At 39.4% G+C, this 24,976-nt stretch overlaps 2 protein-coding genes across 3 annotated transcripts in view; one reads left to right on the top strand and one right to left on the bottom strand.

Moving 5' to 3' along the window:
- Positions 1 to 479: 479 nt before the first annotated feature.
- On the bottom strand, positions 480 to 15,467 carry wdr3 (WD repeat domain 3). Its single transcript, XM_042494475.2, has 27 exons — positions 15,333 to 15,467; positions 13,251 to 13,452; positions 12,927 to 13,136; positions 12,596 to 12,714; positions 12,190 to 12,268; positions 10,456 to 10,551; positions 10,201 to 10,299; positions 9,895 to 9,996; positions 8,279 to 8,379; positions 7,939 to 8,043; positions 7,176 to 7,406; positions 7,001 to 7,094; positions 6,773 to 6,874; positions 6,533 to 6,615; positions 5,939 to 6,077; positions 5,773 to 5,829; positions 5,595 to 5,695; positions 4,324 to 4,435; positions 3,829 to 3,963; positions 3,664 to 3,714; positions 2,649 to 2,714; positions 2,249 to 2,341; positions 2,092 to 2,142; positions 1,927 to 1,970; positions 1,690 to 1,818; positions 903 to 996; positions 480 to 793 (listed from the first exon to the last, which is right to left on the bottom strand). The coding sequence occupies exons 2-27, from the start codon at positions 13,422 to 13,424 to the stop codon at positions 638 to 640; spliced, it is 2,823 nt and encodes a 940-aa protein (XP_042350409.2). The 5' UTR covers positions 13,425 to 13,452; positions 15,333 to 15,467; the 3' UTR covers positions 480 to 637.
- Positions 15,468 to 17,441: 1,974 nt separating this feature from the next.
- Positions 17,442 to 24,976, top strand: part of gdap2 (ganglioside induced differentiation associated protein 2) — a 59,642-nt gene continuing 52,107 nt past the window's right edge. Inside the window, exons 1-2 of one of the 2 annotated variants that reach the window (XM_088083572.1) lie at positions 17,442 to 17,689; positions 20,498 to 20,725. In XM_088083572.1, coding sequence (XP_087939698.1) covers positions 20,544 to 20,725 — 182 coding nt within the window. In that variant the 5' untranslated portion in view covers positions 17,442 to 17,689; positions 20,498 to 20,543. Of the gene's footprint in view, positions 17,690 to 20,473; positions 20,726 to 24,976 lie in introns of both variants that reach the window. The other variant, XM_088083574.1, reaches the window with a different exon arrangement.

Here is a 24,976-nt window from a genome sequence, read left to right as displayed (position 1 = left end):
AAACTGAGAGGCAAGATTTTCTCCCCCGCTATGAAATATGTTTACCACACTGAACCGGCCTTGGGACTATAAATTCTCCCAGGTTACAGGGCTGTAAAGTCGAGCTACATCTCCATGATTTTAGTGGTGAACGGCTGCAGCGAGGGGAGGTTTTTGGGGCAGCGTGGTCACACCCAGGTGGTCCGGAGCTCAGGTAGACAGAAACCCCTGCCATGTCCAAACCGTGTTTCGCATGGTTTGGCTCTGGGCCTGAATCGCTCCCTGTAGGCTTGTAGGTCAGAAAGCAGCTTAAATCATACCTGTCGTCTGTGTGGTGATCATGGAGGGAGCGCATGTATCTATTTAAGGCGTCACTGTGTATAAATGTATTTTATAGAAACCTAAAGCTGCAGAGGGAACTGCTGTGTAGACACACTGCATTTCTCTCTGCACTGGAGGATTTATTTGTTTTGAAACCCCCCCTATAAAACCTCAAGTACTGTGAGAAAAAGTCGGACAGTTTATTTGGGAAATGAAGCGTGCTCCTGAATAACAGTTATATCCTATCAGGATTTCATAACATACAAAAACTCTCTGCCCCCCCCGAGCGAGGAGTCAGTGTTTATACACAACAACAGTGAAAAATGTCCGTTCTGATTCAAGCGATAGTTAGGATGGCTCGCTCCCTCTTCCTCCTCTTCTTCTTCTTCTCCGCCAATTGACCCGTGGCGTCGGCAAAGAACATCACGTCCTCTTTGCTCTCGATCTCCCGCTGGAGGAACTGGAGCGCCGCGCTGTTGAAGCCCATCACGTCCTGAGACGCCAAAAAAGAAGAAATGGTGATGAAAACAAGAATCTCTGTCGCTGGAGATGACCGACAGCTTTTCTGTGAGACAGAACTTTCCTCTCCAGGCGTCACTTACTCTGATTTCTCGCACTTTTGAGACAGTGTTTGTCCGCAGCTCGTCGATGACAGACAGCAGCATCTGGTTGCTGGAGATCTGACCAAAATGGATCCTTGAAAGAAACAGACAACAAATTTAATATCACACACACTCATATCGTTCTGCGCACAAAATATGCTTCTGAAAATTAAGGTTTAAAAAAATGTTATACTTTATTATTATTTTCTGTTTTCATTGAGTCCACTTTTAAACCTTCTTCCCATATTTTTGAAAGAAATCAAGCCAATATACTCTGGTTTCAAAGGGTTAAAAGAAAAAGGAAGGAACACCATCAAATTTCTCGAAATAAACTATTTAATTATTCCTGAAAGATTTTAGTGTGGAAGAATTGTTTGATTGTTTCAAATTGTAAAAAGATAATCCACACTGTGAAAAGATACTTTTGTTTATTTCTTTAGTTTTTCAACCATGGAGTATGTTCTGAAAATAAAATAATAAAATAAACTGTGAACATCACTCACTTCTCACACCTGCACACACACAGTTATCTGTCCTTACATTCACATATTAACTTCAGTTAACATTTTGTGCAAATGCATGAAAAATGGCTCCAAAATACATGGTAAATCTTTTATTTGTTTTAATTTACATATTTTGCACACTGTAGTAAAAAAAAAAGATTTTCCCAGCTCATGTTGATCCCAAGCTGAACCCTCGACTCACTTCTGTAACTGTCAAAATATTTCATCCAACAAAAAAACACAGAACTTTTTTTTCTTTTACACCCACAGAAGTCTACACTCACTTGAGGAGGAAGAAGAGGCAGCGGCAGACCAGCTCCACCTCCAGGCCCTGCTGGATGTAGCTGTTGAAGAGCTTCAGCAGCTCGGGGATGTACGGGAACGGTAACACCAGCAGAGAAACCTCCAGCTCGCTGGGGATCACAAAAACACACCGGTTGTGTTTATATGCACGAGCACTGCAGATGGTGATCAGCTTTATGGGTAAAGTCAGAGTTACATGTCACGGGTTCGCGTCTCACCTCGATCTGACCTTCTTTATGACGTCTAAAACATAACGAGATGGCTGAAAGGGAAACAAAAGCAGACTCAGTTACCTACAGCAGACAAAGACCTGAAATAAGTGTTCAGTTACTGGAGGCGATGTTGGTTAATAGACTTTTATTTTTCATCATTGTTCTACTTACTGAAATGTTTCCAAAGGCCATGAGGATGGGGTTGGGTTTTGGTGGTGGAAGCTGCAAAACAACATCAGCTGTTTAACAGATTTATTTTATATATCAGAATACTAACATTACTATTAGGCAGAAAGTGCCATAAAAAAGTTTCCTATCTTCCATCTACCTCGTTGCCTGCTGTCTGACAGGCGTATTTATACTCCTCCATCTTCCTGTTTTCCTCTTTGTAAAGCTCCAGAGCCTCCATGATTCGCTCCGCCTGCAGAAAGCAATCAAGAACATCAACGAAGAACATTAAAAAAGTGCTTATTCATCGCTTTCAGTCTATGAAGAAGTGACTACATTTTCTGATAATCCAAGAACATTAAAAAAGTGCTTATTCATCGCTTTCAGTCTATGAAGAAGTGACTACATTTTCTGATAATCCAGTTTTTGCGTGCTTTAGGCACAGATAAATATGACACTTGCTTTAACGAATCACAGAAGAGGATTAATGTCAGTGTCATCAATCAAAACTTTAAATGATCTACTTTTCACATCCAAAAAGAAGTGCTGAGTCCACTCACAGCTTTAACTGTCTCGACAGTTTTCTTGCCAGCTGGTGCAGCCTCTCCTTCAGTCTCTCCAGGTACCTGCAGATAAAACAAGTTAATTCAGCATTTACATCCATCTTAAACAGAGCAGAACTGATTATTCATTGATTTCGTTTCTGGTTTTGCTGGTCTGATCAGGTGTACAAACTTCAACAAGTTAGATTTTATGCAAACCCGCATTTGTCTTTACGACATGCGGCAAATTAAAAAGTAGGTTACAACATGTGTTGACGGCATCAAAGTGCTAAATCTAACTTGTGTAGTATTTGTAATAAGCAGTATGACAATGTGTTTAATATAACATTATACTTGATTATGTACAGACCAACAAAGCCACTGTTGTCTCTCAGGCTGCGTGACGGCTGTTTTAGTAGAAGGGGAAGATGTGCACAGAACACATAGTGTTTGTTTCTAGAAAGTTCATGTGCTTTTCAGTGGTCACTAGAGCAACGGGCTCTTTCTTTCCTACAGGCCATCTCTCATACAGCCTGTTTAAGGTTTTGTTATGTTTGTACGTTTTCTGTATAAAACGTACAAACATGCATTGGGGGTTTATTCTTCATCCGCTGTTAAGCTTCATTTCCACACAGTGTTGTGTCTGTGTATTTCTGCACAGTATACACATTAGGCCCCTAGTGTTCAATTCAAGCAAATGCATCTCTGTATGTCAGAAAAGTGAATTTTAGCTGTTATTCACCTTTCACACTTGTGAAATATACACAATGAGTACTACAGAGACAAAGAGAACCCATAATGCACGGCGACAGTTATGCCCCTTATGCAAAAAATGTTGCTAAACATTTTATGATCCACTATGCATGCTCTGCATATTACCACTAGATTGTGGTTCATGTTACAGAGACTGAAGTCTGCGTCGGCACCACCAAAATCTCAACCATGGCTTGCTTGAAATTCTCCAATGTGACGTTACATCATTCAGATATAGGTAATGTTTGGTTAAAAGAAAGGTTGAAGACTTAGCGCTCACCACAGGAGCATCTCCTTTGGCCAAGCTCTCCTCAAACTCTGCTTCTCGCTCCTGTAAGAAAGAAAAGAAGAAGAAAACACGGTCATTTAGAGACACAAAGAAAATGTGTGTTTATGTGTTTGAGTCATTGTCAAATCTGTCTGGTGTCCACCTCGTCCTCCTCACCATCTCTCGTTCCTCCTCCAGGATGATGGGCTCCCTGGTCCTCTCCCACAGACGCAGAGATTTGTCGTGGGATGACGACACGATGTGGTCGCCGTTTGGGCTGATGGCCAGACACCAAACCTCTCGATGATGACCCTGTGAGGTAAAGAGAAAAGCCAAATGTCAGCCTGGAGATTTTAGTCTTTGTTTCTGTGGATAAATTAATGGTGTGCGAAATCACGACTGGGCAGAAAGAAAAACGTATTACTTATAAACTACCAAGTAACCTCTAGACAATCAAGGTCACACACCAGCAACCACCTAAAATCTTAAAGTCATTTGCTGCTTTGTCAGCAAATGCACATAATTTACTTTCTGACTCTCAGTTTGTCAAATCTGGTTTACAGCTGAAAAACAGGATGTGGTCAGCATTAGAGATGTAAAGTAAGCCTGCCAGAGGCTCCTTGATCTAAGCCATTGGACCCCAAATATGAAGAATATGCAGCACAGCGTCACCTCTAGCGTCTGGATGTGCTCAAACTTGTCGGCGTCCCACTGTTTAATCTTCTTGTCCTTTCCTGCTGTGAAGAACAGATGAGTCTTGGGGACAAACTGCAGGAACATGATGCTGTGGAGGAGAAACAGATTGAGCAAAGACAGAGTCAGCCAAGTGAAAAGATATATTAGAAATCAAATACAAAGATAGAATGTGTGGACGTGTGGCAAAAAGACAAAAGAAAGTTACTCAGCAGGCAGGAGAAAAAAAGCAGAGAAAATCAGGAAATAACCATAAGACAGTAAAAGAGAGAAAATAATTAAGAATAAAAGAGAGAAAGAAACTGAAAGTTTAAAGAAAACTAGAAAATGCATTTCCTGTACAAAACATCTTTGAATACGGACAGCTGAAATTGCAAAGCAGTGCTGAAAATACTGGAATCTTAGAGTGAAAATGCATTGCAGTGTTGAAAAACCTGAAGAAAAAAACATTTCTTTGTACAGCATAAAAAAGTAGAAAAAAGTTGAATACATGCATATTTGTCCTTAAAGGAGATAACATTTTGACATTTGAATGGTTTCTGTAGCTGAAAGTATCAATAAAAAGTAGCTGAAACAAAACATTTATGGAAGAAGTATGAAAACTCTTTAGTCAGTTTAAAAGTTAAATGCACATAAAAGTGGAGTAGATTGAAGATTTAAGGTTACTTCATTCACTGCTGCTATTAAAAATTTAAAACCACTTTTAATTTGATCAAACTACAATTTTGAAAATGTTGCTTATTCTGGGCCCTCCTGTAAGTTCCTGATTGAATCTCAGGGCTTTTATTTGGAAAATCAAACATTGTCCAGGGCCCCCGTAAACTCCTTTTAAAGGCTGGGGTCTATTATTTTGAAAATTCACCATCAAACTCCTGTGACCATCTGGGGACTTTTACCATTGCCACTTGGATTACAATGGTGTGAATGCAGAATCCTCTTTTGCACAGCTAAGTGAACACAGATTCGTACATTAAATGAGAAGAGAAGAAGAAAAAGCACCAAAGACAAAAAGCGAGATGATCCCTGAGCGAACAGATGAGCGGTGAGATGAAGGAGCAGCTGGTGTGAAGTCACAGGGCAGTCCCAGTTAACAGGACTCAGATCAGAGTCTCTGACCACAACACATGAAGTCACAGCTGGAAACTCAACAGCCTCAGAAATGATTTCATCACCACACACTTGATCAAGTAAAAACAGTTTTTGTTCCAGTGAACACATGTTTGGTTTGAGTCCATGTTGTTGGGCGTTACCTGTCGTCATGAGCAAACATCGAGCGGTGACAGTCGCCGAAGTCCAAACCCCAGATCTTCACGTTTCTGTCAGCGGAGCCGGTGGCGATGAGCGTGTTATCCTGGTCAACAGGAACACAACGTCAGAGTGTGGGAGGCAAGAATGAGGGTCAAAATGCAGCAGCTTGAGAGTACTCACATGTGAGATGTCCAGACAAAGTACAGGCAGCTTGTGTCCATACAGAGACAAGAAGAACTGAAGCAGCGAGAGGGAGAAATCAGATTATAAGACAACATTAACACATTGAACATGCCATCATTATTATATTTAATACAGGTGGTTCTAGTGATGTGTTTTTATGTACCTTGAGTGTGTCTGTGTAGAAGACCTTGACAGTGCAGTCTAACAGAGAGACAGCCAGCAGTCTGTGGTCGGGAGAAAATTTCACGCACAAAACGTCTTCCTCCAGCTGCAGAGTGCGAGTGTGCTTCACTGTCAGCCTCCTGTATCACATAGAAAGTGTTGCGTGTGCATTTACACATGAGGAGCAGCGTAACTTCATTGATTATTTCAGAATAAAAAAGTTTAGTTCTGTTTCCTTTCCAGTCTATAACTACAGTTTTTAGTTTTACTGCTTTAAACAATTATTGCTGCAGTGACATCACTGATCTTACTGCATTACTATCAAGAAAAAAAACTGCTTGCTTCTCCAATTTGCAGAAGCTACCATGTGAATAGCAAGGTACAAGGTGGAGGTGCACCTGACTTTTAAAGGGGAGATGACACACACACAGCAGAGTGGAGTGGATCAGGCAAGGCTGTAGGTCAAAATCATTTTCATAGGGCCTTGTATCATGATAAGTCTTAATGATTACTTTATTTGAGGTGCAAGGAAACAGGAGATCATCCCAAATGAACTGCACTGATTATTTCAGCATTGAATGAACTGGTGTCTTACTTCTGTCCAGTCTCTTTGTCCTTCATCAGCTCAAACTCCCAGAACTTCACTGTCTTATCTGCACTTCCTGTGACAATGCCCCTCTACAGAATGAAACGCACAGAACGAATGAGAAAGCACAGAAAAAACAGCTCATTTTCCGAATAATGTAAGGCATGATAGGACAAGAGCGATATTACCAAAAGGGTTAAGTCATGTGTGACTGCAAACAGAGAGAAACAGAGCGCTGCAGGTGTTTACCTGATCTGGGGCCAGGCACAGGGACCATAGAGCTCCGTTATGAGCATCCACAGTCTCCAGGAGGCTTCCTGAGGCCAACTCAAAGATCTGCAGCTTCCCGCTCTGACAGGAGAAACAGCACATAATGTTTTTCAACTATCAACCCTGTCCTCTCGTCCCACTGAAGAATTTCCAAATGAAACACAAAACTGGCCTCTAAATAGCAGCCAGTTCTTAAAAAGGCAATACCTTAGTTCCCAGGATGATCTGTCTGTCTCCAGGTACGAAGAGGGAGCAGAGGGCGTATTCACACGCCATCGTGCGAACCACCTGCAGAGTCGACCTGTAACAGCAGGACGGGACATCTTGTCAGACCACCGCTCAGTTTTTGTCACATTCATGAGAGAGCTGTGAGACATTTCACCTGTTCCAAACTTTGACTGTGTCCCCAGAGGCGGAGAGGACGGCCAGGTTGTCCGAGCTGAAGGCCAGCGTGCGGACGTCGGTGCGGTGGCCGCCGAGCGTCAGGCGAGAAGTCTTGTTGGCTGTTGGGATCTTGTCTGAGGTCTTCAGGCTGTAGGTCTCGACAGTGTTGTTCTGCAGCAGCAGCGCCACCTTCAGCTCGCCACCTGCACACGACAGGCAGTCGACCCACCTGAGCGAGGACGGAGGAGACATGTGAGTACTGCATACACTCGCTGGTCACAAGCTCATCTCTCTAACCTCTAAGGCAGTGGCGCACATTTTACGGGCCAAATCTGGTGTGGCCCCCCCAACCATTTTCTATTCACAAAAAAAGTTAAGTGATTCACACTGACAATTGTTTTTGTACTTTTAGTTTATATGAGGTGCTAGAGTGCATAAAACAGCATCAAAATAGAGCTTGTTTATAAAAAAGTGACAGTGGAGGATCCCCCACCCCCAATAGGTTGCTTGCTAAGCCCCTAATGTCCTAAGATCCTAAAAATGTCCTTAAATCCCAGAAACTCTGCGTAATCCTGGAAGCATCCTAAAGTCCTACAAATGTCTTAAAGATCCTAGAAATGTCCTAAAATCCAAGGAACATGAATGGGACTGCTGCAACTGGCCCTTGGCCTCGTGTCATTTTGCAAAAAATGTCGCCCAGGCAAAGACAGTTGAGTATCCGTGCACTGAGCTGCTGTTGTTCTTTCTGGCTCCACACTGACCTGATCTTGGAGGAGGCCTTGATGTTGGTCAGTCTGAGGATCTCGTCCTTCAGCGTCCTCTCCACCACCGGCTCCTCTGCCTCCTCGCCTGTGTCTTCCTGAGCTCTACAGCAGGGGGCAGCAACACCACAAGCTTCAGCATACAGGTGAGTAACTACTACACACACACACACACACACACACACACACACACACACACACACACACACACACACACACTACACTGCAGCAGGATCAGAAGTTGTAGGTGCAATGGTGTATAAAGTACTTAAAAATACTAGTGAAAGTAGCAGCAGCAGCTGCAGCAGGAAGGGCAACAAACAGAAACAACTGTCTTTACTTTGCTGCCTTCTTTTTGGCTTTCTTCAGCTTTTTTGTCATTTTCTTCTGCACCTCCTCCTCTGACAGCACAGTAAAAAGCTCCAGCACTGAATCATTGCCCTGAGGAAAAAATGAAAAGAGATATATATTTATTGCCTAAAACACAAATATCAATATAATATCAAGATAATTGCATTTACTGCAGAAAATGCATGTGAAAGCTGAAATGAATCTCTTAAGCACTGCTGAAAATGCAGCAATATGAAACAATGCCTGAACACTCTAATGTATCGGGAGTAGTAGTATGTAGATAGTATGTCATTGCTCCCATTCACATAAGTTGTAAAACTTTATTTACAAAAGCTTAAAATCTTACACAGTGTATCGGTTAGGAAAAAAAAGTTAACTGCAGCACTATTATCCTGAAACAGCTGATCATTTTGTTGTTTGAATAGTTTCTGTAGCTGGAAGTAGGTTGAAGAAATTAGCAGCCAAAAAATGTATATAATAATAATAATATTGCATCTGAAAGTCACAAGTTCTGATAAACACAAAGTACATTAATTGCATAAAATACAACTAAACCGCAATGTAAAAATCTTTGTATTTCCAGCTTCAGGATTCTGACACATCAGGCTAACTTAATAAATCTTACACAGACAATAACGGAGCTGACAGCAACACTTTACCTCTTGTTAATTAAACACTAAAATCACAGCTGACAGCCAGCTGAACACAAACACATTTATTCTGCCTGAGCCGTCATGAAGGAAATAACTTTCCAATAAACAATGTTTCTGATCCAAAATAAACAAACAAAACAAATGAGGCTACAAACAAAATTCATCCAACTGTGAATCACAAACAGTTTTGTCATGTGGTCACAATACAAACTGATTAAAGGACAAATATCTGCAGCCTGATCTGCAGAGATTTTCCTCTCATTTGCACTGTGGCCTCATGCTTGAACAAACAAAATGAAAGAAATAAAAACAAGTAGAAACTGCACTAAATAAAAGACATTAGTACTTAACTGGGCTTTACTGGGTTTTGTGGGCCACAAAACTGCCTTCATCTCTCTCAATCAGTGTGGTTAATCAGCTAAAAACAGCCTCTGATGACGGCCTGTTAGAGCCGACAGTGCCGGAAACCTCAGGCCTCGTTTACAAAAAAATTAGATAGCAACTGCAGCGACATATCAGAGCGGCACTGGGAGCATCACTCTTTGCTGGAATAATTGAAATTAATGGGACAGGAGTATCCGCACAAGAAGAATACAATCCCAAAGATAAAATGTTGTGGCTTCACATGTCGTGACTGATGAGACTCAATCAGGGAGCGAATGTTTGTGTCTTTAATAATGTTCACAAGTCTCCATTTCTGCAAAGCTAGACTAAAACACAACCTTTGAGTTTTTAAACGAAATCGGGCTCAGAGCTCTGTGTTAGGGGTTCGGAAATGCCAGAGTAGGTTTGCTGTATTTATGCTTGACTGTGGTTAGGATTTTATTCCCATATCCATCGCGTTTTAAGTTTGGTTTGGGCAGAAAATTAATCCTAAGATGTTTCAAGATTCCTAAAGGAACACCAACGTTTTACAATATTTCAGAGGAAACCTGTACGCTTTAACACTCACGTGGCAGGCGATGACTCTGGCTTTAGCGTCTGCTGTCAGAGAGACGACTCGGTCTCGGGCTTCTCTCAGGATGGAGCCGGCTTTCTTACAACTCAGGATGCGCTGAGAGGAAGAGGAAAGATAGAGGACGAAGTTTACAGTCAAGATGTTGCGCTAGAAAAACACTTTCTCACGTAAAACAGCCTCACTGTTAAAAATAATGACAGTGTGAGGCTAAAACTGTGGAGGTGCACTTTAATTATGGTGAAACAGACTTTGCTGCTTCCTGTTTTGCTCCCGTTGTCTTAACTTTGATTTCTCTCGTACCTCTCCAGGACTTTCATCCAGTCCTTCCTCGTTGTCTTCATCGTCATCATCCAGCAGAGTTTTTCCTTTCTTCACCTTGGGCTCACCCTCAGCCTTCTCCTGAACAGACAGACGGACAGACAGCCTTTACAACAAGTAAGGCAGCATCAGTTTCTGCTCATTCATCTCTTTTCTTCTTCTCTGCGTCACTCATTTACAGCGAGCAGGAAAGCTGCATTTAGTGAGAACAAAGTGTCCAGCTGTCGTCCTCCTCACCTCCTGCAGGTAGTTGATGTCCCACGCTCGAAGCTCGCTGTCAGCTGAGCCTGTTAACAGCCTGTTCTGCTGGTTCAGCAGCACCATGCCCCACACCTAACACACACACACACACACAGAAATAAAGAGTCACATAGATTTTTCTCAAACATCCAGGGAGGATAATGTCAAGTTGAATCAAATATTTAAATTTTTAATATTCAATATATTTTAATATTACATTTTTAATCAGTGGCTGATGCTGTCACTGAAAAGACCAAAGAAACAGATGTTTTTTTGTAGAGGTGTTAAAGATACATACAACACCTTAAAACAAACAATCATGAATATGCATGGCAATATATCATGTTAAAAACTTCAAACAAAAACATCTTATTTTTGGCTGGACTGCATTCAAAATGGACATTCTGCTGATGTTACATACTACTGTCTGAAGACTTCTTAATTTAACAATTTGGCCACACTGTAGCACTCTGACCATTCACAGGCCACTCATTTACCAAATTACAAGCTGATTTTATTTATAAAGCTGTGAGATGAAGCCTGAGGTCGTCATGACAACAGTGACTGTAAATATTCAGCCACAGTGATTTAATTATCAGCCTCCACTCAGCTGAATCAATCCTGTCTCCTCATGTCAGCAGCTGTTGTAACAATCAGATTAACTTTTCAGACGAAACTCAGGAGAGATAATTCATTAACTTTGCATTAGAAAAGCCAGAGGCATAAAAACAAACAAGGAGAGTGAGAAGTGAGACAACGCTGTGTTTAGTAACCTGAACCGTTTTCTTTAATTGTCTTAATAAATCAAAGTTTATATGATGTCAGCTGGATAAAATCTTCCTGTTCATTCTCATTCAGATGACTTGGTCCTTGCGCTGTGTACTTTATGAAGGACACTTTGCCAGTTTTCAACCAGCTTTGTATCAAAACAGTGTGTGCCTGGATATCCTTCCTCTCCCACGGCGAAACACTGCCAAAAGACATCATTCACATCATTCGGCAGAGTTCACTGGCTTTTGGGGCTGTTGCTCAAACTACAGGCTGTTCTTTCGTATTTTCTTATTCCGCACCACCATGGACACAACGAGCGCAGAGTGAGACGAACCCACCGCTCTCAGAACTGAGATCCGATCAAACGGTAAAACGAGGCAGTGCTGATCAAATGTAAATCAAGGTTATGTTACCACACTGCTTCTTTCTCTCCTTAAAATGTTTCCAGAAACATATTTTAAAGCCATGTTTAACTGTAACGGTGAAAGTTTGTCAACAGGAAGCGGGCGCCACACTGCTTCCTGCACATTAAAAACAAGACGCCGAAAAAACAGATCAAACAGTAAAACTCAGCAGTGCTGATCGAAAATAAAAGAGATTCTGTTACCGAATTGACCATTTCTCGCCTCAAATGTTTGAGCAAAAGCGTCCTTTTTCTGTTTTCTTTATTCATGTAACACCAATTTCAAAAGTATTTGTGTATTTTTACTGAAGAGACAGATGCATTTTACATGAAGGCCTTCTTTATATCAGTGAAATACTTTAAATGTTCTCTCCTCCGCAGTGGATTGTATTAAAATAATAGACGCAGACGCTGTAGCTCTTGGAGTCGGCCTCAAATGGCCATTAGTAGATTTTGGCACTAAATAATTGGCTTCATTTTTCAGTCCCAAACGTTGTTGCTTGGTCCGGACACCTCTTTGTTTATTAAAAATGGTCGGAGAGTATGAAGCCCCTCACCTCACTGCGATGGCCCACCATGGTCTTGAAACAGTGCTGCGTGTCCAGGTCCCACCACTTCACAAAACTGTCCTTGGAGCTGTGCAGAACACAAAGACACAAAAAATCTGTGTTAGTCAAAACAACATTTAAATGATACATATTACAAATAATATCATACTGTATGAAAAGCACGACTCAAACTCACCTGAAGGTTCATGAGCGAGTCTGATAATAATCTTTATCTTTGTGTAGTTTGCTTTTTAAATAAATAACCCTGACCTGACTGCTGTCTGTCCTCACCACTGAGGACACAGTGGACATAACTGACTCTTCTCTTTCCTTGATTTTTAATAAATAATGAATTTTCAGTATTGTAATAATGTTTTGTTTGCTCATCTCAGGCACCGGTTGAAAGGTGTGTTACCTCGTCACCAGGAGGTTCTTGTCTTTGAGGAATAAAGCCTGCGTGATGACGTCTTTGTGTCCTCTCAGCCTGTACAGACCGCACTCATTGATGATGTCCCACACGATCACATCTGTGTCCTGCGGGGGGAGGAGAAGGTAATAACGCGCTCAACACACGCTGTAACAAACAGGAAACAAAGCTCACGTTGGAATTAGATTTATTTGATCAAATCTGGAAAACGCATGAAAAAGAAAGATTTGTGTGGATTTATGCGAGCAATCGAAGCCCGAAACTCAGATTATCTTCACCTTTGTGTGATTACATATCGAGTCTCCTCATCCGGACTCACCTTGGAACCGGTGACGAGCCGAGCGCCGAGCGCGTCGTAGTGCATGACGCTGACAGCAGACTTGTGGCCGTTGAAGGAGACGTTGCTCTCGCCGTTCATCAGGCTGAAGATTCGCACAGCTCCGTCCTCGTAACCCACGGCGATATGAATGCCATCAGGTGAGGGGCAGAGGAAGGTCACCTCGTGTTTCTGGCCCTGCAGGATCAGGACCTGGACAGAAAAAAAACGACCATGAATGAAATCTGGAAACTGACCCGGAAAACGTTTTCTCTCAGGAGACATGAAACCGTCCCCGAATGTCTAACGCCAAAACTAAAACCTCACCTTCTCTCCTTTTCGGACGTCCCAGATGAACACGTGTTCACATGCAGCCACTGCGACGTAGCGCCCCCTCTCTCCCCCTCTGAGGGTCACGTATACGACGTTGGCTTTTTGGCTTCCGATTACTCCAAACACTGCGCTGGCAACATAGCGCAGGTACTGCTTGGTCAACCCCATGACGGGCAGCCTCGGGTGATGCTGAATCCTGATTCACAAAAACACGAGAAACACTTTGATTGATCACATTACAAAAAAATTATTTAAAAAGTAGTATTCCTAAACTGCTGCTATGGGAATCAGTGCGTATCTGAGGTACTTTATTCTGATTCATAGTTATTTTATCCTGCTTTGGTTAGCGTGTATTGTCCCCATAATATGTCAACAGGATTTAGTCTTCGTACAAAATAAACATTTTCTAAAATATCTCAAAGCTTTGTTTTTATTATCTGGAGCTGGAGCAGTAAAATTCTGCACCACCAAATTGAAAAAATGACTTCTTCATCTTTGTGCACGGGTGTGTTTTCATGTTCACTGAGAAACTGTTACCGTAAAATCAGAGGATCCGTATAGTCTAAATTTGTATTGTCTGCTGCAGCAGTTAGATTTTCCTCCACCGTAACAAAGACGTCCGAACCAAACCATGAAACATATTCCGGACTAGAAGTGCACACAGGTACTAAACTGCACTTTCCTTATTGATCATAGATAAAATTAACAATTGATTAATGGTTTAAAAAAAACAAACATAAAAACTTTGCTAATTTCAAACAATACTAAATGCGATTTTCCCTCAATTAAAACACACTAACATTTTGCATAAACTTTGACAGCATGACATATTCTATCGATTAATGTCACGTTTGATTCATTCTTAACAAACGATTAATTGATTGACTAATTGTTAGCATCCCTAGTCTAGTGTTATACTGTACATTTAAAAAAACCTAATCAGTAACGCACTCGTGTCATCCAGCGTTAGAAATCTCATATCTTGATGTTAAAATGTAATAAGACAATAACATGTTGAGAACATCTCACAGCATGCAAACAAAAGGAACTACAGATTACATTTAAGACTGACGTTAGTGCGCTGTATCACATCATTAATCAGTCAAAGTATGATCATAATCAGTGATTGAATGTAACTAAGTAAATTTACTCAAGTGTTGTACTTAAGTATAATTTTGAGGTACTTGTATTTGACAAGAGCATTTTAATTTTATGCTACAGTATACTTCTACTCCACTTACTGCATTCATTTTTGACAGCTTTATTTACTTACTGCAGATTATATACATATACACATACTCAAATTAAAAAATTAAAATCAAATAAAATGGACCCACCTTTAACAGCTGCAGCATACATATGAATCTTAAATAGGTGATTGTGCATTATAAGTACATTTACTTGAGGTACTGCAAATATATTTTGATGCTTTTGTACGTGCTCGAGGACTTTGATTATGACTGCAGTACACCACTTGTAGCAGAGTATTTTTACACTGTAGTATTGCTACTTTTGTTGAGGTAAAAAATCTTAATACTTCTTCCATCGCTGATCATAATGCATAACTTTATATTACAGCGACTTATAATGTGTATGTGAGTCAGAGTGAGGTTAGTGTTTCGTGCTATTTTCACCGTAAGTGGTGTGACTTTGATATGAACACAGCTGTATCACCGGTTTCTTTAGGTAATATCTGTATATTCTGCTTTTAAATAATCATCTAAATGCTTACTTTTGGTTCATGTTTAGCTTGCTAAAGCACATTGCTGTACTTAGCCAGAGGAGCGTTTGTTTTGCGTCAACAAACTGCCCGCGTGGTCGGGGTTTCAAGCTTTTAACATAAGGCAGCTCAATACAAAGCAAACCCCGCCCGCCCAGACAACGCTGTATTACAAATCGAGCACATATAACGACGACACAGCGCTTGTTCCTGAACCCACGTGGTGAAGTTTCAGGTTAAATGCAGCTTACTGAATCTGATTTAATGCAGATTCACGTCTGTATATGTTTAACATCAAGTTATCGTGTCTTTATGTAACGTTGAGTGTTTAATGTTTGTTTAGTTTCTCCTCTTACCTCTGAAATGCGGCTGCTAGCTTCACTGTTCCCAGCGCTGTCGACTCAGACCAAACCAATCCATCAACACATCGATACAAACAGTGCGGTCACCATGTAAACAGTGGAGGAAGTATTAAATTACTTGAACTCAAGAAAAAATACTAATACCACACTAAAAATACTCTGTAATAACTTAAAAATCATGTATTAAAATATTACCTAGGTAAAAGTTTGTAAGTATGAATGCCCTTAAAGTATTTAAAATAATTTTCAATGCAGAAAATGTCCAATTTGACAGTTATGATATTATATATTATACCTGTACGTGATACAATTATATTAATATCACTCGTGCCTTAATGTGAAAGCAGAGTCTTTTTCTGTTTTAGTTAGTGGAGGTAAAGTTGATTTTGAACTAATAATCATTTTATTCTGGATTGATTTGCGCATTATTTTCTCCATTAAGCAATTTATTTTTTGTTTTATAAAATTTGTGAAAATAGTATGAAATCCTTCAAAATGTTTTTTTTTAATTTTCACTTTCCATGTAAACATAACCCTACGGTCTCATTTTCTAATGCAGACTGTAAGATTGGGATATTTATCTTTTTGTGAACGCAAGTTATCCTTCAGCACTTCAGCATTTACTTAAAATAACCTACCGATTTAACGTAGACGTTTTAAGTTATATTAATTATTGTCACTACACAGGGTGTTTTTACTTTTGTACTTCTCCATCTCTTTATTGACCAAGGTAAATTCCTGGTAAATGAAAACCTAATTGGTAATTAATCAAATTCAGATTTTGATTATTATAAGGAAAGCAGCATTTTAAAACTTCTCTGTATGTTTTATATGCAAAACCTTTTTTAAGTAACTAATAAATGCAGTAGGAAAGTAAAAAGTGCAATATTAGTACCTCAAATTTCCACTGACCTAGAGTTCTCGAGTAAATGTAGTTACTTTTTCTCGTGTTTTCTTTATTTTTTGCTCGATTGTTTTCTTTCTGTTGCTTTTGTCTGCGCTCATAGAGCTCATGAGACCGACGAGACTCGACAAAGCTTTTACTTCTTAGAAAATAAATAGTGATGCTCACATTTTGTTGCAGATGTAATTTTATTTATTCTCTAAACGGTCGGTCATGTTTGGCTCTCAGAAAAATGCAGCGACTTCTCACAGGATCTTAAAAATCCACGGCGGAAGTGTTTGTCGCGTATTAGTCAGCTGATAATGAAGTTAAAAAATAAGTGTCAATGTACTTTTACTGAGACATGTAATGTACTTATGTGGGCCCTACAAAATAAAAGTTAACTTGATTACAGGAGAAGATTTTACAGCGTCACAACAGCAAAAAGTGCAAACAAACAGTAACAACAGAGAAAAGGGCTACCACATTAATTATACTTTAAATTAGTAGTTTAATCATAAAATATAGTCAAACACAAACAAAATACGGACACACAATGAATCTGTGTTAGACCAGGTAAAGCAGTGCTCACAAAATCTTCATCTTCATGAAGATGACATACAGGAAAAAAATAAAAATGTATGCTAATTGATTTTTTTTGTTGTTGTTGCCAATATCTGATATACTGACAAACAGTAATGTTATACACTTTTTCCCACTTAATTTTAGTGAACATCAAGTCTCTTCTGTGGTGGAATTAACATCATATTATGCATCCTCTTTAAAGCAGATGTAGACATAAAATACAGTGCTTTTCAATGTATGGAATTTATTGTGCAAAATAAGAAAAATAATTAAACAAAAACCCCAAATAGTATTTTCCAGTGTCAGCTGGACTTGCTGACATGCTGACAATTGTCCCCACAAGCCCTGTGAATTTTTTGTTTTTGCACATACCTTCATGTTTGTTGTAAATATTGTCTCTGTTGTAATGTTGCATTGTTGTATTTTTCTTAATATTTATATTTGAAGCACAGTAAGTGAGGAGGCAAACAAACATTTCACTGCCCAATGTAGAAACATGTTGATAACGAGATGATAAAAATCATGAATTGTTATTATTATCATTAATTAATTATTTTTTTAAATTATTATTATTATTGTTGTCATTATTATTAGTAGTGTTATTATTTTGAAATTCTTAACCGGATGTTGTTGCTTTCTCTTCCGCTAGCTTGGCGCTGCAGTTTGAAGCACCTAGCAGCTAGCATACAGGCTACATGTGTAAACCTGCTAATTGGCACTTTTAAACTTCACTTTTGACGGTTTTTGCGACTTCTAGTATGAGAACGGAGAGAAACGACAACACCTCTTGAGTCTACAGATTGTCGTGTCAGGATTTATTAATTATTTCTATTTTTTTTCGGCGTGGACATCCCTGCTGCCCTGAGGAAATACAGCTGCTGAGGTGAGTAACTGCTGATTTGGGTTTTCTGAGAGGCCAAAGTACACTTTTAATCGGCTTATAAAGCAAATATTCTTTTTTGGGGCTGTGGTAAAATGTCAAGGAAGACAAAAGAATTCAGTTATTAGGGTGAAATTGAATTTTTGACTGTAGACCGACTGTATATTTGTCACTTTCTCATTATTCTGCTGTGTTTTGATTAATTGTGATTAAATGTGCAGCTGCTCCCAACAGCGTAGCGCTGAATAAATCACTATATTGTCTAATAGCAACCAGGATAAGCTGTAAGGAGATATATAGCATCTGTTTTATCGTTAAAAAAAGAGACTAGAGTTAAACTCACGTTTGTATTTCCTTAAAACGACCTTTAAGCTGAGTTTTATTTGAGAATTTATAGCAGAGAAAGGCAGCAAATCGTCACATTTGAGAAGCTTGGGCTCGTAAATATTTGCCACTTTTGCATGATAAAATAGCGTAAACAATTAAGAAAACTTCAGAGCAGTTGGTGATTAATTTTCCGATGGTCAAATAATCAATTAATTGACTGTCACCTCACAATGACAGAGAAAAGAGCAAATGATCTCATTCTAGAAACTGCAAAGAAATTTCTTTGATAAATGTTTCAATCAAAATATATGTCTGTCATATGTAATACGTATTTTGGGATTTTTTGGTGTGTGTTGCTGCTGCTGTTTTTGTTTTGTTGTGTTTTAAATAACTTTTGACATTTATTTTAGACTCTTCCTTAAGAGGCTTCACCTTTTGCCGTGCCGCCATTGTAAATAATGATTTATTCTTAATGGCTTCCCTGGTTTAAAAAAAAAAAAGTTAACTTGACAAATGGGTTCAATAATTTTCTCCAAGTCAGATAATTTTGTCAACATTACAGAAAGAACTGATTATCACATGATGTGTGACACCACTTTAATGTATTTGTGATTGGTGAGCTGTGCTTCATTGGTTTCTGGAGTTTAGATTTGGGCTGCCTGCGTTACTCAACAGAGAGATGGCTGCCGTGTTTGTATTTAATGAAGCTTGCAGATTATCTTCTAAATCTCTGAGTTTGCAGCTTGAAATCGATGCAGGTTTTTGTGGCTGCAGCAAGACGGATGTTTTAAACACTGGCAGTACTTTGTGCTGATCTGTGGTAAATTTAGTTTTGGCCAGTTAAAAAAAAAATAGTGGAGGGTGCAGTATTGTTTTCTGATAAAATTACACCTATAACCATGGCACGTATACTATTTATTTTTTTATACGACATATTCAGTTCATTTTCCACATAAACAATATAAGATGAACACGTAGAAACTAGTAACAAAAACAGCCCAGATACACAAACATGTATTGAAAGTAGTGTATGTTGAAGGTAAAACAAAGGTTGCAAGAGTCTGGTTTCGGGAAAGTCTTTGTGAAATAATGGCTGAAGAATCACATCCAAGATAATTCAGATAAGACTACCAGACTTCGTAGAACTGATCTGCGTTGGTATGTAGAACATTTGTGAGGTAATCCTAACGGATCAGCTCAAGTATAACTTTACACCAACCCTTATAAGGGCCCTTGAAGGACCCTTCTCACTACAACGCTGTAATATGTTTTATTTTTCTGCAGCAAAAGGAAGAATATTATATCTTTTTTTCTTTTTCTGGCTGCAGCAGTCATATTTCTGCTTGGGAGACCAGTTTAAACCAGTTCACGAAACTTTAAACATTGTTATAAGATAAATTAAAATCTTACAATTTTGGACTTTCAGTCAGACAAAACAAGCCATCTGAATATGAATATTATAAACTCTGGGAGCATGTGATGTTCATTTTATTAAGAAAATAATCAGTTTTTCAAAAGAAAATCTATAGGCTGATGACAGTGACAATCAGTAGTTGTGTCTCTCAAAAAATCTGCACTCAAACATGTGAAAGGTACACTGCCATCAGATGTGTAACTTCCAAGTTTTTTTAGGGCCACTTAAATATTGAAGGTGTATTTTTCTCAGTGTTCCTGTGGGTTTATTTCCAGCTCTCACAAAAGAGTTTCAGAGCACAAATTGTCTCAGCCATCTCAAAAAGCAAATATCAAGTTTCAGAGTCCTGCAGAAGTTGCTGTTTTACACCAACCTGCAACAATTCATCCATAGAAGAGACGGCAGGAAACACCAGAATGAAATCTGAGTAACCACAAGCAGCCTGGGAAAAAGTGAAAAATTCAAATAAATGAACATTAAAGTTAAGAAGGCATCATTTCAGTCTGGCCTCAAGCTAACAAGTATTTTTTTATGATCATTTTTATTCTAAAAATAAATCTCAATAATTGCGACACTGAAACCAACGAAGTGTTTTTACTTCACAAATGACTTAAGTGAAGTGGGTCAAATTAAACTGTCAGTTGCTGAATTCATTAGTTGTTCAACAGAATATTAATTTAATCTGATTTGTGTCTTGGACTCAGTTTAGAGATGTCATCCTGATTTCAAGGAAATTTTACTGTGATTTTTCCCCCCACTATTTTCTGATGTTAACAGACAAAATTTTTACTTGATAAATTGAGAAAACAATTTGCAAATTAATCACTATGAAAATGTGATAAAAGTATGTTCAGCCTGACTTAAATCTTAAATCAAAATTGTTGATGGAATAATGTATTAATTTATTAGTAACTCGTCATTGCTTTTTCTTGAGAGGAAGCTCCATCATAGCTGAGTTAATCAACATTATTAAAAGCCTTTGATGCAGATTTCAGATTTTTTATGTGTCTTTAGAAAGTCTTTTTTTTTTGTTGATATAATTGCAGTGTCTCCGTCTCTGCTGTTTGCAGTGTGGCTGATTGGAGGTCCAGCGTCAGCCTGTAGTGCCGGAGGGTGATGGATCCTCTGGGCGCTCGCTCTCAGTTCGTGGACATCCAGACTCTCCCCACGTGGCAGCAGCAGCTGGGTGAGGATGGCGAAGAGACGCCGCTGGACCAGAGCGACAGCTTGCTCAACCAGCAGGCGTTCCCCTCGCCGTTCCCCTTCAGACCAGACATCAACCGCAAGATCATCCTCTTGTGAGTCACACGTGTATTTCCTGACGCTGGTGCTGTGAGCTTTCATTTGGAGAGGCGGTGATGAAGGCAGACAGCAGTGGGATTTTCACGTCCAGATGTGGATCATATAATCTTCTGAGTAAAGATACAAGTAGAAACGACTAAAACTTTTGTTACTATGTTTTCACCCGACTTCAACAGATTTAAACATTTCTGTTTCTGCCATATTTGCTCAGAAAATATATCGATAATCAGTGTGAAATAGGGTCAGGGTCATGTCAGTAAGTCAAAACACTGGCCAGATGTCTTTTTGGATGTCTGATAAGATGAAGTTCTCTCTTCAACACAAGTATTGAAAAACAGCAGAGTGAATATTTATACTTTTTTTCACCATGAAGACATGTTTTTTTTTAAAAGGCTTAATGTCTCTTCTTCTGTGGTGGCTTACTCTGCTGGGTTTTTATGGAAAGTTTTGCTGTACGTCGACTTTTAAGTACTGTTTCTGAGGGTTGCCCGATATTTAAAGGTGCTGTATGTAACCTCTTACATGTGTATATTACCGGGTTTCCATTAACCCTCAAATTGCACAAATTGAAATTGCAAATATAAATTACGCCTAATGGAAACACGTCAGTTTTTAAAAACTCCCATTTATTGCAGCAGGTAGTATTTCAGACGATTTGGAAAAGCCATATTTTGCAAATTTGCATTGGAAACACTTTCTTTGCTCTTTTCGGTCACATGGTGTTATGGCCATGTGCTCGTCTCTAGGAACTGGCTCCCTCAGGCATGATGCCGCAGGCATGACGAGAGGTGTTACTGTATCACATAACCCTTCAAACGTTCAGCGGAAATGTTGAATCCACAATTCCTCTGTGAAATCGCTCGCATGACACGCCTACGTGGCCTTTGATTGGAAATAATGACGGCTAGAGGGGTGACTGCAGTAGAAATAAACCTGCTGATGTTTCGAGCATCCATCGTCGTGCTTGTTACTGCGAGACCAGAAGAAGAAGAACATCACTCAGCAGAAATTAAGTCATCTTGCAATTATGTGATAAAGACATTTTGAAAATATTGCTGAAGTTTGAAGCGGTTAATGAGTGAGAACAGTGAGCACTGTTGTTGTTTTTGGACAGAAAGAAAATAATTTTTCACTTTTTGTTTGTTATCCTGCGGTTAGACATCTCATACAGTCGTCGATTTGATTAAGAGGAGTTACAGATGTTGCCAAATGTCTTTAGATGATTACATGCTTTCTTTTCTTTTGTAGCGGTAATTGAAGGACTGTTTGCTTTTAAACCTTTTTTTAAAACGTTGTGGATCAAAGCGGTGTGTAGTGGTGACTGAAGCAGGATGTTTTAGTGAAGAGGATTTTTTTTTTTGTTGCCTTTGATGAAGCATCAAATCCTCTTTTTATAGAGAATAAAAAATTAGATTTTCCACTTATTGGAGAACCCAGCAGCGTGTCTTTGAATAACCTCAGTAAACAGGACCTGTTTTGTAGTCTTTTGATAAAGACGTAAGGTTTCAGTACTTCTTTATATCTCAGTCCTAAAGTCAAATGTTTACAAAATTCCTCTCACGCTGGTGTCATGCTCTTTTAAATATGTCTGCTATATTACATTAGGAAGATGTCTTGAAGTGCTGGATTCTGTCTGTGAAATGTTGGTTTGTGATGGTATCAGTGCAGTGAGTCCCCTTTTCAATGTTGCCTTTGTATTTTAAATGCTGCATCCTGTGATTCCACTTAGTATAGCCCACAAATAGGGGACCTTTCATTTTAATCTGTTATAAAATTACTCATCTTGGACAATAATGTTTCACTAATAGGACTGAATTTGTCTGCTGTGTTTAAATTTTGAAAAAGTTCAAATATCACATTTGATCTGAGCACGATGCTACTGTTGGTTTTCTTTTCTTTTCATGCCCTTTTCACTCTTTCAGCAAAAGTCACCCCACAGCAGTAAAATCTCCCAAATCTTGATCCAGAGGCATTCAGCCTACATGTAACATGCATGGAAGCTTAAGGTGGAATTTGCTTTTTTTATGAATAGAAATTAGTTGTTGACAGATATTAGTTTTTCAGGGCCCATACCGAGTATTAGTACTTAATGAGACCAATATCCAATATTTGGCACTAATGTGCATTTACAGTAGAAATGAAAACATCTGTCAAAATTTAGAATTTGGAATATAACAAACTCCAAAGCAAAACATCGTTTAAATGCCTTTAGCAAATGTTTAATCAAAACTGAAACTTTCAACATCATATACAGCAAATTCCCTGCAACTTTTTTTAATAAAGTTCAGTGAAAACATAGCTCCCTGAGGTTTTACAGGTTTTACAAGTAAAAGTTCTTTCCATGCTGACGCTTTCTTTGCGTGTATTGCAGACTGCCTTTCCTGGTGTTGGTTGAGTGTAATTCGCACACTTTTTCATTTATTTATTGGCAATCATTAAAATGAAAAACTGATGAAAAAAAAGCCAAAATCAGCAAATATCGGCCCCGATAATCCTCCAGGCCGATACTCTGTCGACTCCTAATAAAAATAGTGTACGTTTTACCCCATTCACCCCTTTTGACAAACTTTGTGGCTTTTTTTGTGTAGTGAAGACACAGATAAAGTAGTTATCGTCATGCATGTGTTTTGATCGTCACTGTCAGTTGCATTCTTGAAAATACAAGTTGACAAACTTATCAGGTGTTTTTGGGTCTGCGGTGTGAACGCTGCCCGTGTCTCTCCCCGTGCTCGCGTGGACCAGTCCAGAGTCCAAAGCACCTCATAAATCCTCTTTGTGGATGAGCACATGACCGCCTGGAGTTTGACTCCAGCAGCAGTTTCTGTGTGAGAGCCTTGTTGTTGAAGCGGCTCTCCTCATGTTCAGTCATCGGGACGAAGCACATTCTGGCTTCACTAACGTGACCAGAGCTCCTCAAGCAGTGGCACTTTTTTTTAGCTTGTGTCACAGGTTGTGTGCATCCATGAGTGGTAAACAGTCCCAACATAGATTTATTTTCCCTAATATCTTTAAGTTGTTGCATTCAAGAAGAGAAGAAACATCTAGTATCATCAGGTAGAGCTGTAGTTTAATGAAATGTGTTACAGATAATCTCCTTATAGCGCTTCTAACAGTATTACTGCACATTAGCAAAAACACCAAATCAGAGTCGAGGCGTATCCAACACAGCTGATCAGCAGTACTGATCAAATATGATTTAAGATTCTGTCCTTGGATTGTCTTTGTCTTGTCTCCAATATTTTTAGAAGTATTTTAATGTACTTTAAAGCTTTAAATGAGGACATTCATGACTCACGTCAGTCGAGCTAAAACGAAGCACCACCCACCGCTCTCTTCCTCCGTCACTGCAGTGACACCACATCATTTTCACCGGCCTCCGTAGTGCTTCCTGCTCTTAGCTGACCCTGTTTTGTGGCCCGGCCGTGGTGTCGAATGTTGTCTACTGGAAGGCAGGCTCTCGCTTATTTTTAACAGGTTTCACCACATTTAAAAAACATGCTCATTTTGGAGGAAAAGGGGTAAAACTTATCATCGGGTGGCAGATAGTTGATTCTGCCATGCTGTTTTCTGGTCAGCTGGCCTGCCCTGTTGCCTTGACAGTGTGCATCCATGAATTTGGGGGATGGGGCTTCAGAAAGAGCGTGTGTGTTAGTTTCGGTTTTGAGTTCTATTTTAAAGAGTCTTTATCCAGAATCATAGACTTCACCTTTAATAATGACACACCCTTAATTATAACACGTACAGAAGCAGCACGCAAAGAATCTAGTCCCTGCAGTAATGTGATGGGTGGAGGAAGACGAGACTGGAATATTTTTGATGTAACTCGTCGCATATAAAGCTGCTTGTCTGGCCAGTTACATACTTGAAGCCGTTTAGATTCACAAGGAGTTTTCTAACCTCAGGATTTTGAGAGATAAAGATAAAACTTAGTTAAGGCCGTGATTGCCAAAAGGCTGTTTCTCAGTAAGAGTTTGCATCTGGCAGCATTGTGACTCATTTTTTTTTCGCCTAAAGGGATGAGGTAGAAAAAAAACCCTCTTCCTTTTCGCTCCTGGAAGCTCAACTTGTCTCGTGACCAAAAGCTTTCAACACATGCTTGAGCAGTTCCTCATTGTTCTTTCCAAACAAACCCCGCAGGGCCTCAGAGTGGAGAAATTACTTTACTGAAGCAATAAAATAAGCTTTTCACTTTGGCTAAATGGCTAAATGGCTAAATCGTCAAGGTTATTTGGATACACGTGTGCTGA

This window comes from Plectropomus leopardus, chromosome 10, assembly GCF_026936395.1.
Source record: "Plectropomus leopardus strain MGB_pleo_1.0 chromosome 10, ASM2693639v1, whole genome shotgun sequence".
In the NCBI taxonomy this organism is placed as follows: Eukaryota; Metazoa; Chordata; class Actinopteri; order Perciformes; family Serranidae; genus Plectropomus; species Plectropomus leopardus.
Note: the sequence above shows the minus strand (reverse complement) of the source record. Positions and strands in the feature narration are given on the sequence as shown.

What these genes read in the sequence shown, in the direction of transcription:
- wdr3 (XM_042494475.2), bottom strand. Translation starts at nt 13,424, where the DNA reads ATGGGGTTGACCAAGCAGTACCTGCGCTATGTTGCCAGCGCAGTGTTT. An exon ending in GGCTCGTCACCGGTTCCAAG is followed by an intron (nt 12,715 to 12,926) that starts GTGAGTCCGGAT and finishes CTCCCCCCGCAG; the next exon opens with GACACAGATGTGATCGTGTG. An exon ending in GACAAAGAGACTGGACAGAA is followed by an intron (nt 6,078 to 6,532) that starts GTAAGACACCAG and finishes TATGTGATACAG; the next exon opens with GAGGCTGACAGTGAAGCACA.